A 14295-nucleotide genomic window follows, 5' to 3' on the forward strand; every position below is an offset into this window, starting at 1 on the left:
GCACCTTAATATGATTTTCCTATAATTAGTTATGAATTTTTAAATTTGAATTGAAAATTTGGAATTTAATAGTGAATAGTAACCTAAGAAATTAAATTCAAGTTTTCAACCAATGGACTTGTTTCATGATCTACTCAAATTGTTACACTTCCAAACATATACTAAAAAAAGTAAATTGAAAGATGTTTCGGCAACAACGAAGAGGGTGGCAAAGAATGCAGTTCTTACCCTTAAGCCCTTTGATGCTGATGTTATGATTAGATTTGAAAGTTTAGCGTTGTTTTATTTCATGGTGCAAGAAATGGATTAGCCACTTAGTTTTAATATGCCACTAAGGGTTATGGTTTTAGAGCTAACATATGACTTCATCATTGACAAAAAGCATCTCAATGAGTTCCTCATCTTTTAAGAGTTGGATGCAGTCTTCATATAGTTAGCTATTTTGTAAGTTATAATATTATTTTCTTATTTTATGTTATACTTATGTACATCCTAACTTTTTTCTCATTTGAACAATAGAAACTTTATCTACATCTATATGGAAAAAGGAAATAAGGGCACGTATGGCTTCATGTGTCCTTAAAACGTACAGGGAATATCAAACAATCCATAAGCAAGGTTAGAGTATATGATGACCATGTTAACCGAGACCATGAACACTATATTTCTCACCTTATATTAAAAGGTAATTATACTATTGTATTTGGGATACACACAAATTATATAAAATTATAATTAGCGTGATTTGTATCTTATAGTTATTATTGGACTTTTCTTGTTTTTGTACCCTATGATAATATCATCTACTAGTTTGATTCCCTTTATGGAGCACCAAATGACAAAACTAAGGATGTTATTGAGATGTGAATTTATGTTTATAAATTTATTAGGTATATAAAGTTTAAAAAACATGCTATAATATCATTTTTTTCCCCTTATTGTTGCTAGGAATTTTTAAGGATTCAATGTAATGACTAAGGAAAAAAAAAAGCCATAACCAACATCAATTCTCCCAGAAGTAAGTTGTTCTAAGCTAAGTTTTATGTTTATAAATTTTTTAGATAATAAAGCTAAATGTTTTCTAGTATATTTAATTCTATTTTTTATTTTACTAGTAATGTTGTTAATTTGGGAGTATTGAATATGAATATTATGTGATCCATTATATGAATGACATCATTAAGATAGGAGTTGCTTGAGAAATTAGAAGGGTAAGTAGAAGTTACAATGTGATTCTTTAATTTTTTTTAAAACATTTTTTATCCAATTGACTAATGACTTTGTTTCTTTTAATTTATAAACATTTTGACCTAGTGTGGAATATGAAGTTGATTAAATCAACTCACTGAAGAATGCTTTGTCAAGAACATTACTTGAGAATATGGGTTGATAAACATTTAGCGTAGCTGAAGTTCAAAATTTTAGTATTAATAGTTCAATATAGGGCTTTTTTAGTTCATTGTTTTTTAGGTTTAGTTGAAATATGAATTGGTTAAGTTGTTAATTATTAGGTTTAGTTAAATTAGGATTGAAAACTTTAGTTATCTTCATGTTAGATTTGAGTTTTAGCATTGAATTCTTTAAAATTCAGATTACTGGAAATTATGATTTAGCTTAAAATTAGTCTTGCATTAATTTGGTTTGTTTTGCTTGCTGAAATTGGTTTGTTTTGGTTTGGTATTATAGGGAGATTGTATACAAATTAAAACAAAAGTTATATAAAGGAAAATTTCAACTTTCCCTAACGGTTATTTTGATAACCACCGTGAAAGGTGAGCCCTATAATGCCATTTATTGAGGCCTTTCCATGACTGTTATCTCATAAAAACTGCCATGAAGGGTGCCTTTTCATGGCGAGTAATAATCGCCATGGAATCTTCAATTTTTTATGTCAACAGTAATCACTGCGCCTCTAAAATCACAGTGAAAAATTCTTCTTAATTGTCACAAAAAAGGTTTTTTTTTTTGTACTAATGTATATTGTTGTTGACCATCCTCACAAGCCTTCACACAATAATGATTATGCCATTAATAAGTACATCAAACAATATATCAAAATCCATGGCATGTAACTTCACTTGTTGCATAAATAAACATGAAAGTGCTACAATAAACTTATAAATACATTAATTCTTGTTTCAAATTGCTTAACTTCAGTGTTATACTGGTAAATATCAACTTGCTATAACCAACTTGAAATAAACTAATATTTGTTGTAAATTAACTAACTTCAATTATCATACTAGTAAACATAAAATTGCTTCCATTACCTTGTAAACACACTAAGTCTTGCTGTAAATTTTCTAATCCAGTTTTCATACTAGTAAATATCAACTTGCTACTTCAATAAACTTGTAAATGCACTAATTCTTGTTGTAAATTAATTAACTTCCTATATCATGCCAATAAACATAAAATTGCTTCTATTACTTTGTAAATGCACTAATTTTTGTTGTAAATTACCTAATATCAGTTGTTATTCCAATAACTATGAAATTCCTACCATTCACTTGTTAATGCACTAATTTTTGTTGTTGTAAATTTCCTTACTGTGCTTGTCATACCATCAATAACTTTACTTGTTAAATTTCTTAACTTCGACTATTCAAACTAGAGACATACACCAATACACTCATAAAAACCATACATAGTAGTAAACGGGAACAACAATACTCATAAATTCTTTAACTTTAACTTCAACAATTTAAGTTAGAGACATGCACCAACAATACTCAATAACCAAACCAAAAGATGGAATAAAAACCCATTAAAAAAAATAAAGCTCAAACTTTGACCCAATTTGAAGAAGATGATGACCAATAAGAACAATGATTAAAGCATTTCCTTCCTAATCTTAAAAACAAGTAATAACAATTGACTTTCCTTAATGAGATTGAAGACTCACTTTGGGTTTCTCAATTTATCAACTTCCTTGTGCACACTAGCAACCATGGAATGACAACCAATGGGAAGAATGATTGAGCACTTAAGTCTATTGAGAATAGCAGTGATGACCCTAGGAGAAAGGTGGTTACTACCTTGTAAGAGCAGTGTTGATGACAGAGCTTGAGCTTGGAGATTTAGATTTCTTGCTATGCTAACTTCCTTTTGCTCCCTTCTCTCTTTTAAAGGAAGTGTTCCTCTTCTCTTCCTTTAAGGTCATTTAGGCCTTTTAGCTTCTCAATTTAATTTTAATTTGCCCTTATAGGGTACACTAGCATTTTAGATTCTTTTCGGAGTATTTTGAAATTAAATCTTTGTAAAAGGGGTTTAATGAAATTCTCCTAAAATTTTGGGATGTTCTCATCTTGTCCTGTTAGAAGAGCATTGATATGACAATTCAAAAAGGTTAAAAATATAAAAATAGGCCCTTATGCCCTAGTTCTCTCCAATAAGTTGACTTGTTCAGCATTTGGACATTGTTAATCCTCTTGATTTTCAAATTATTTTGTTTTAATCATTTCCCTTTCGCGCATTCTTTTACAATTCATTCCATACTCTAATGTTACAAGCTTAAAGTCCTCTTGATTCTTGAATATATGGATAATTGGTAGTGAAGAATTAGAACTACTACAGGCATATGAGAAGGTAATCAAACAAGTATATTTGAGTGAAAGAACCCCAATACGAGTTGGGTGATACACTACACTACCCTCATGTGGCTATCTCTCTTGGATTTAGTCTTGTTAATCTTTGTATCTTAATATAAGTTTCTTCATATGCGATTGATGATTCGGATTGTAGACTTAGTTCTTGGGTTGGATTTCTGCAAGTTTTTGCAATGTTTGACTCAAGTTAATATGTCTCTCTTCCTAACTTCTAGAATGAAAATGATGACAAATTTTTATTCCATCACGTCTATTTTCCCCCTTGATTTTATCATGACTCTGAGCCATCCTCTTCTTTGGATTTCAAAATATGCTAGTTCATATTCCTTTTAGGCTCCTTGAATCACGTTTGTTATAGAAAAACAACTCATCTCCATGACAAAGCTTTCCTAGGAAAGGAATTGATGTTCTAACTGCATATGTTTTTTTTTTTTTGGCTTCTTGACTTATTTTTTTCCTTTTCATCATTGATCTATATCCTAACCATAAACCCTAAATTAGTTTTTTTCCTTTGTTGTTCGATTCTCTTATTATATACTCTTCTATAGGATCTTAATAATTAAGTCCTGATAAGTATCTTATCTTTTTGTTTTTATATTTTTATTAGGTCCTTATAATTTCATCAATTATAGGTATTAGTGTCTATACTCGTAATTTTTTAATTTATAAGAGAAATGGCGTTAGTAGTAGATGATATAGCTGCTGCTCAATATAGATCTTAATTAATTATGCCATATGAATTTAAATAGAATCAAAATAAAATAAATTAAAAACTATATAGATGCAACAGTAGATGAGGGTCATGAGAATAATAATTTTTTATTTCTATTTTTTTAAAATTTTGTGACAACTTACATGTGTTCATTATCCACATTAGCCTTAATTAATAGATGATGAGTATAAAACGAATACCAATAATTGAGGATATTGTAAAGACCCATTTGAAAAAAAATATAGAGTTTAAGTAAAGATCAAGTAAAACCATAAAGACTAATATATATTTGAAAAAATTATTGTGAGGTCTCAAAAAAATATGATAAAAAAACTCTTAATAACAAGTAAAAGTCATTTCTTAGACTAAAACTTGTCATTATATGCTTCTAGCTTATATGAAATTTTTTGTTTAATTATATTTCTTTTTTGAGATTTCTTCATAGTGATTTTCCTACATACTTTGAATTTTCAAACTTCAAAATCCCTAATCCTAAATTTCTCCCATTGTTTTTCCTTAGAGCTTCTTTACCTCGCATTGGGCAGATTGATGAGTGGCAGAGAAATCACTTTGGTTTCTTTTTGTGCTCTAGTCTAACGAGAATTCCTTAGCTTATAGTCCCCGTGCCATTGGATCTTCTTTCTCTTGCTTGTCTCATCTTCTCCTTGTTTAGGTAAAACCTCCGCTTTTGATATCCCTATCTTGTTAACCAGTGCTCTTGTGTATCTGTTGTCTTTTTCATCTAAAGCTGTCACACGTGCAAAGCACGAGATGAAAGAAATCTGAATTCGTTTCTTCACTACCCCATTTTAGAATCGCTTTTATGTTTTCCTAGAAACTTTTAGAAGTTCTAGCATGCATGACTTTTAGATCGATTTTTTTTTTTTTTGCTTATATGTTACATTCACCATAGATGATGAATTAATAGTGAGTTCTTTTCTGGGCAATTTGGAGAAGTGTAACTTCTCGTACTTATTTTAATATTAGGAAAAATTAGTTAAGTGGAAAATTAATTTGAATTCTGGAGAACAAATTCTTGGCTGTATAAGGGAATGCTGGGATTTTTTTATTTGATTGTTACCTATCAAATTAATTGTCTTATTACTGTGATTGCATACTATTTATTAAAAAAACCCGATCATTAGTGGGAGTGGGATTATTGATGAAAATAATTTCTGTCATTAATTTTTGATATATTTTTTTACAGAAACTACTGATAGGAATATTTTCGTCAAAAATTTTATTTTTTGACAGAATTTGCCTAAAAAAATCTTTTTAAAATTCGTGGCAAATTTTAATCATAAACTTATTCATAGAAGTTTCGATAGAATTTACTGATAGAATTATTCTGTCAATAATTTAAAATTTTTGAAAATTTGATTTTTATTATAATATGATAATAATTTATTATATTAATAAGATAATGATTTATACATATCTATACATTTTTTTTTCAATTCTTAAAATTAGATTTTGTTGAGCTTATGAAATAAAATTAAAAAGTATGAATACAAATCATAAGAATTTGATATGTTTATATTGTCTTTCTAAAATATAATCAGTGTTCTTTTATTAAACTAGGATCTTCTCCCCGTGCATTGCATGGATAGTTGCTATGCATGTAATCTTTTTGCTGGTTATGTGTTATTGTGCTTGTTTTAGTTGTAAGTTACATAAGAGATGAGGATGGTTATCCGGTTTCCTAAAGTGCATAAATGTAAGTTAATCTCGAAGTCATAGAGTTCTAAATGTAATGTAATTGTGGTAGTTGTCATATTGATAATATGAAGTTGAAAGGCCGTTCGTGAATTGGATTATGTGGTCTCTTCAAATGGATATTCTAAAAGACCTCACAATATACCACACTATGAGTAATATTGGTAGAAGACCTCTCGATACAATCTTCTGCCTATGCAACTATTGTTTATGGAGGCTATCTATTAAGTATGCATTAATCTATTTGATTAATTCAAAATTAATAGAGGAGATGAAGTATAAAGTACTGTCTGTGAGCTGCTTAAATGTAAATAGTTCTCATTTTATTACAATATGTTGCATGACACAACTGTGTAATTTTAACGAAGGAAGTTCTCATACCAATAGTGTAAAGACAGTAGTCGACCTATGATAGTGAGAATGAGGTCATTCCAAATGCATATTCTGTAAGACTTCCCTATAGACCACATTCTGAGTAACATTCATGGGTTTATTGTCGAAATTTAGGATTAATATTTTGAGACCGTCCATATTCTTGACCCTTGACAATGAGACATATAGCTGTCCATGTGTGAACACCGGCCTGGGCAGGTATAAACAAATGTTTGTAATGACTAGCCCTATCTCTTGTTGATGGTCATTGTAAAAGAGCTTATGAACAGGAACTGTTCTCTAGTCATTTTGAACGGGAGGGTGGTCTCTGACGAATTCATGTCCATGCGGTGGATGAAGACCTGGTCACCTGTGTTCGTTCCGTTTAATGTGACTGCCCTAATGAAGTTCTTACACAAATATGTGATATATAGAATTATTCTGTTACACAAGCCTACAGACTGGTCGATATTTTATAATAGCATAACTACTATTCTGACCTTTAAAGAGAGCTTATGGGCTAGCATCCCAGAGCAATTTATTGTGTTGAGGAATTTTGTGGAGTATAGATCTTAGAATGAGTTGTTGTCCTGATCGATACTGGAGATGAAGTTAGAGCTCACATACTAAACAGAGTCTCCAGGGAGGAGTAATAGTATGTAATCATTTATCTAGTTGATGACATTGATTGTAGGGGCTAAAATTACCTTTTCTGTGAAGCAGTTTAGATGTGTGATGTTCTAGTAGAGTGTAGGATATGTAGATGAGACTATGGAGTGGAGAGGGTTGAGGGAGTCAGTGATGAGGAAATCACCCAGGATCTCAATGTTTGTCGTACCCTCATAGGGCAGTCCAATTGTACCATCACTAACATCAAGCAACCATATGGAGAAACCATTAACCTTTTTTCTGGTTTATTGGCTTTGATGCTGATTGCAGGCACATGTTTTTAGTGAGCTTGAACAACTTACATGCTGGCCAAAAAGCGGATGAGTTTATAGTTACGTTTATAATGTCTGCACGTAATCCCTTAGGTAGATAGGCAATATTTGCCTGAAATTGCCCCCTATGACGACGTACTTGCCACCAAACGGTAGGTCACATCTCATTATATTCTTCAATGTTTGATCAACAGCCTCCACACAATGTCGTTTTATCATTGGCGCCTCATCCCAAATGATTAATTTTGCAGACTATAGCAAATGGAACACAGGGGGACTGTGGCTAATGTTACATGTGGAGCCCTCATTTATGTTAATGAGGATCACAAATCTTAAATAAGCAATCCTTCATGATGGCAATAGAGTTGCTGCTATTCTGCTTAATGTGATGTTGATGACCATGTCATCATTTGCTCATATAGCCGCGGTCAGGGTATTCCAGATGAAGGTCTTGCTAGTGCCCCCGTAACCATAAATAAAGTAGAACCCATTGGTTATCCTATTAACCGTATTGAGGACTTCGTGGAATATCTTTCTTTGCTCATCTGTTAGTGACGCTGCTAACCTTGTGGCATCTGTGGCACAAGCATCTCTATTGTAGCTAAGTTCCTGGAGTAGCAAGTTATTTGTTGTGTCTAAAAATTTGGTGGAGCTTAGTTTTAGCAGTGATAGGTAGTCATCTAGTGACTTGCCATTCTTCAGGAGTAACCTATGAATCTCAATCAGCCCATCCTCCTTCCTATCCAAGTCAATGATTGATATTTCTGCAGACCAAAAAAAAGTAAGCGATGTCATGGCTAGGCACATCTAACAACAATGGATGCCACTAGTGGAGGTAACTACATGGTATGGGTGCAAGGCGTGGATCATATATCTAGAATTTTGTGTGAGTGTAACATAGTTTGAGTGGTATCTATTTTATCTTGATGCCATAGGTCATGGCATGGTATGTACAGAAGCTCTTCACATATTAGATGCTTGCTTTGCTCCCAGACTGAAGTGAGGTCAGACAAGTAATGGCATAAGAGTATGTTGATGAAGAATCTCTTGAGGTATTAACCTGGACCTAGAAGGCCGCCTCTTTTATTACGTCGATGTACTTTTGATCATCTTGAAGTAACCTTAGTGTGTAGCACGCTACACTGAATGTTGGCTAGATGATGTTGTCTAATGTCCTGATGTCTCTGTAGCTAAGTGGCCCTCTTGTCTTAGTCAGTAAAACTTAGAGTTAGTAAGCCTCACCTTGCGATGGCAATACGTGATCTAATCTACCAATAAAGAAGCCTCTTTAGCACATCTTCCACTCCCTATTTTGCTTATTGAAAGTGTGATGCTCTGGGAATTTGGCCTATGTTAAGGTTCTTACAAATGAGTCTTCTTTATTCTTAGTAAGCCATTCGAGAAATATTAACTCCCTCACCCGTGGCGTGTTAATCAGTGAAGGCATTTCATCATTGGATGTGCAAAAAATGACTTATTGATCTTGGAGATGGAAGTTCAGCCTCTCAACTAAGGGGTACCTATGGTGGATGTCAAATAAGAATATTCGCAAGCTCAGATGTATCTATAATTAAGGTAATGTGAGATCTCATCAAAATCGCGTCATGGACTGCCAAGCTCATCATTATGATAGATCCCTGTAATGATACGGTCATGGCTCTTACTGATGTATTTCAACAAATACTTGATAGCCCTTGAGTAGTTTGTCTTTTTGACATTTAAGTGGCCCTGAAAGAGCCGTAACAGTTGAGCATTATAGGGTATGAGATATTTGTTGTCCAGTAGAATTCCTTTCTTCACAGCTGTTCTTCCATTGTTCCTCCTGTGGTGTGGGAAGTACCCTCATCGTCTACTATTGTGTGCGGCGCATATCTTCTAAGAAAGTACTTTGAGCACTTTTCGTCTTTCATGTAATGTGATTTTTGATTGGAGCCGCCATAAAGTCAATGCAGCATGAAATTAGTGACAAGATCAAACAGTATCGAGTATGTGCCCTTGTCAGGTATCTCTACTAAGATGATTCTGTTGACGTCCTTAGGTGTTTTGGGTTTGTCACATAGCTCTATGAACATCATGATGTGTGCATACAGCAACCCTCGCTTTTGGAACTCGATTGTATATATCTCTGAAATTCTACATATTAGCACACGATAGGGGTGTATTTTGATGTTGCAGAAGTAAATGTGATAATTTAACTATAGGTTCTGTATCCATGAGAGGGTGGGGATATTGTGTTGGATGGTTTTTGGAAACGGAGTGTTTAAGTCCCCCATACTTTGTGGAGAGGTGATTAAAGGGAGGTTGTAATGTTACTTGCTTTGATTTTGTGGAATATTTTTTTGCTCCTTAATGTATTTCATTAGTGCTACAAGTTTGAGGCTAAACATCCTTGTCAAAATATCGAGTCGATCAGATGGGCTAAGCTTGTGTTTCTGGCAGAATCTTGTTATCGTAGCCATGCTGAATTGCAGGTAAAGATTAAGAAGATGTCTGGGTATCCTACCCATCTGCATATGGCCATTGCATCTCAATAGTTGTGGATCATGTATCTAGCACCTCTAGTGAAAGAAGGTAAGATTATCCTCTTAGTTGTGTTAGACACGTATGTCTTGCCCCTGTTATTATGTCAGTGAGTTCTTTGTATAGGTTAACCCTAAGCTCTTTGTGGTGTCTCCTTATATAGTCAAGCCTCTCACTCTCGACCATTACAAAGCCATCTACAACGAGTTGCTATAATAACCTCCTAGAGTACAGTAATGCGAACTCCTTTATATTTCTGTCCATCAGTCTGAAAGCTAGTTACTCTTGTATTATGATGTACTTTTTCTTCTTGGTGCTAATAAGAGATGCTTTGTTATGTTCTATGTTTGGTATGAATACATTGTTGCCATAGTGGAAGATGAGGGGATATTGAAGAGGCAAGTACAACTTGTACACTTCATAGACGTGTTTCAAGGAGCCTGCTTTCTTTTTTTATGATTATGTCTCTATTAACATATGGATTATCAAAATCTCTGACTATCAACGCAGCTACCTCCGACGCTATGGGCAGCTCATAATTTTTGTTTCTATCATTTGATTCTTTGAGGAGCGGTATCCTAACTTTAGCAATGTTGTCTCGGTGAAAGATGTCTGATGCCATATGGTATTTCTTAACCAGGGCATTATGCTAGTTAAGACAATCTTTAATGTCCATAGTAATGGCTTTATCAACACCCAATTTGTCTGGATGGTGCTTGCAATGCAGGGCCAAGGGATTTATTGTGAAGTGTGCTGTAGGGGAAACATGATAATAGAGGACGTAAGCAGCATGAGGGGGACATACCTAATCGCTACCATCCGGCTCCTTATTTTGTTGTCTGTGTCATAAATGGACAACTATAAGTACACAAGAGGGCCTCCTTTAAGTGGCAATAAGCTTCCCAAGAATGATAGTTCTGTCCGGACATGATGAAGGAGTAAGGGCCGCCTCCGCTGGAGTTAAGGCAATAGTCAATCTTTCCTCAGATAGAAGTGAAGTAGAACATATTATTGTATGCTCTGATGTTTGCCAAGAAGTTCTTAGATTTTGGATGTTCTTTTTGAAAGAAAAGCTTCCAAAATTGTTCTGGTGGTGTCTAGAGGTAAGGCATAACAACCTTGCTGTGACAGCAGCAAATTGAGAAAATTGGGGTATATAGAAGAAGAGCAACACTTGAGGTGCTCGTTGAGCCAAAGTAAGGCACCACAAAATTGACACTCCTAAACGGGGTCACCATCATCTAAGTAGCCTGTAGCCAACACATGAGGCTGGGTGCATCCATTGGCGCTAGACATTTGTGTGTTGTCATGGGCGACTTTTATTCCAGCGCCTACATTTAAGGTAGGGCTTCAGTCAACAATTTTTCTTTGTTGCATCATTGCTATATTATGGACTTATGATTTGCTTGATGTGATATAGGGCTAATCTATTTAAATATGTATTGATTTAATATTTGGCGAGATTGGGGGTTCTTTATTGCCAATTTATGGGGGGCATACACTGTGCGGTTTTTGTTAATTTCCACAGTAATTTATTTATGACTATTTCAGCTGATTATATCAAAAAAATTTAAAAATAAGTATGCCAATTACAATAAAGGAGACACATTTTGAGAGAAACGACAAATTCTTTTAATAAAAATCTCTATAAAAATGTGTATGACAAAATTAATTTTAGAAAAGAAGCAGAAACAAAATACAGTAATCAAAATTTAATCAGAAAAAATTTTATGAAGCACACTAATTTGTCAATATTTTTAAAAAAATTCGTTAAAAATTTTAAAGTGTATGAAGAAAAGAAGAATATAAAACCAAAAAAAATATATAATTATTATATATTGATAAGTAATCTGACATGATTAGACGTTAATTTATTTTGTGATAGGCATGTATGAAGACTAGTCTAAATTATTGATTATTGTATTCGGTGCATTTTATGAATTGGGGTTAAAGATAAGAGGCATCTTTGAAGTTCAAATTAAAAATGGTAAGAAAGCTGATTAGGTTTTGGGGAAAAGAACACATTTGTTTTCATGTTGATTTTTTTTTTTCCAAAACATTTGTTTTCATGCAATATAGTTCCTTAGAGAGTAGATTTGGTCATATTCTAATTCATCAGGAGTGATAATAAAAAACATTGCATGGAGGCTAAAAAGTACCTGCCGCGTTCATACCCTATGCACAGCCTGGTATGGCCTAATAATATACTACCTCCTATGCTTAATAATTGAACTACCATGGTTAAAAGAATGAAAGGTAAATCATACTAGAAAGAGAAAAACATAACTGACATAACTTTCCTGTTTCTACTTATCTTCGACACCATACTAGGTATTGAACCTCATGTACAATAGGATATATTATAAAATAGGATGAAAATTAGAAAGATTATGTGATATATTTAGGATGGAGGTTGCCAATATATGCACAGATATATAGGATGGAGGAAGAGCATTAGATTAAATATTCCTCTCTGTTTTTTTTTTACCTGGAAAATATTTTTTGCATCATAATAAAAAATAACTAACAACTTAAATGCTGTCAAAATCCATTCCACACATTGTAAATCCATTCCAAGTTCACAATCCTGTTGAAGGAAAAGCAAAGGTCAAGTCCCAATGAAAAGCTTTTTAATGGACTAGTGAAAAGCAAGGTCATACGCAAGCTATACAGGAAAGCTTCCAAAAGAGTAGAGTTTCTTCTTCAAGTTTCAAACGCAATATAGATTATAAATGCAGATCATTTAGGCACATATGTAAATACATATTGTAAGGTGTGGGATTTAAATCTATAAAATACTTCTAGTTCATAAAGCACACATTAAAATATAAAAGAAGTTGTCAACTTCTCTACATAAATATTTGAGTACAATGAATAAAATGCTCTTAAATTCTTTTCTCTCATCTTAACTCTATTGAAATGATCTCGAATTTTTCCATTTTGAACCCAACAAATTGACACGGTGATGATTCAAGACTTCCAAGACATGGGCATAACTTACTAATAGGCTAATTTGAACATCATGAGATTAGAAAATTTTCCACTCAGTGGGTTTACAAATTCTAAAATGAGGAGTTATTTTGATCCTGTCTCTATGCATGAACACTATATTTAAACATTAGCATTTTAGGAAATGAATGCCTCTAGATTGGCAAAATGAAGAAAATCAGCCTTCTAGCTTTCATTCTATTTGAAGCACAAAGAAATTAGACTCACTTGATTTGAAGTTCAATATGAATCCAGATAAAAATTCAATTCAAATTTCTTTCACATTCTTATTAATAATGAATAAAATTAAATATTTTAGATAACAACCAAATCTCAACAACCAGAATTAAAATCTGTAAAAATCAAATCTAAATAGATACATGTAGGAGGAGGTTGGCACAAGAAGTGTATTCATATCAATTCAAAATTCACAATAATAAATAGAAGGTTATGATAAAACTTCAAGTGAGTAAACATACCTGATGGTAGAACTTCAAGTGTGGAACTTCAATGTTATGACAGATGTAGGGCTTGGAGAATTTAATATGATGAAATAGATGTCATGATTAAGTAGAGCAAAGAATTAAGTCAATAACACTAAGAAGGGCCTAATTATTAAGTCTTATTTAACAGATATTAAAGATACATAATCGATGGAATTCAGTAGCCACACTAATATATTATTAGTAACAACAAAAACTAAAACCTCAAATATATTAATTATTAATTAATAAGTTACCGGTGGAATTAGAAGATGAAATTTTACATGTAGAATCAGAATATGTAATCTAAAGCATATATGAACCTACAGCATCAAATCAATATTGCTGTATGGAATTTCAGAATATGAAGCAAGAGCATACCAACCAGATCAAAAAGAGAGAGGAATATTTAATCTAATGATAGATAAAGTAATAACAGGTTATTTTATAAGAAATTTGATACATTTGATTTGAAGGTCAATTGAAATCTGGATCAAAGTTCAATTCAAAATTCTTTCTCATTCTTATTAATAGTGAATAAAATTAAAGATTTTGGATCACAACCAAATCTCACTAACCAAACCCATCTCAATCCTGTTCTGTAATTTCAAGCCATAATTTTGTAGAGAAAAGTTTATGAGTTTAAATTTGTATCAATATCCTACACCCACATTAGCAATGGCATGTCACGTAATTGGTTTTGTTGACATAGTAAAGAGGTAGCAAACACAATTAAGGTTATGTTATTCCAAAATTTATAGCATCTTGGAGTTGCATAAGAAAATGGAAACAAAATCTTCAATGAGAGTCAAGTTCCTGTCACCCTTTTGTGTTCTTCCTTGGATTCTTTATACTCGTTTTGAGCCCCTCTATTTCTTACTCTTCAATGTGAGCTCTTCTTCATCTTGATATTTCAAAGTCTAAAACTTTTCTTCCACAGCACCTCAAATGCTTCC

The 14295-nt window shown here is 32.9% G+C and overlaps 1 protein-coding gene across 1 annotated transcript in view; it reads left to right on the forward strand.

Annotated features, from left to right (window-relative positions):
* Positions 1 to 14295, forward strand: part of LOC114754646 (pentatricopeptide repeat-containing protein At5g55840) — a 43642-nt gene that overhangs the window by 7365 nt on the left and 21982 nt on the right. Inside the window, exons 3-7 of the mRNA XM_028943439.1 lie at positions 7443 to 7501; positions 7772 to 7896; positions 9282 to 9351; positions 9551 to 9635; positions 9713 to 9820. Of these exons, the coding sequence (XP_028799272.1) occupies positions 7443 to 7501; positions 7772 to 7896; positions 9282 to 9351; positions 9551 to 9635; positions 9713 to 9820 (447 nt within the window). The remainder of the gene's footprint in view (positions 1 to 7442; positions 7502 to 7771; positions 7897 to 9281; positions 9352 to 9550; positions 9636 to 9712; positions 9821 to 14295) is intronic.

This window comes from Neltuma alba, unplaced genomic scaffold, assembly GCF_004799145.2.
Source record: "Neltuma alba isolate B1F8T4 unplaced genomic scaffold, ASM479914v2 tig00010174_pilon, whole genome shotgun sequence".
In the NCBI taxonomy this organism is placed as follows: Eukaryota; Viridiplantae; Streptophyta; class Magnoliopsida; order Fabales; family Fabaceae; genus Neltuma; species Neltuma alba.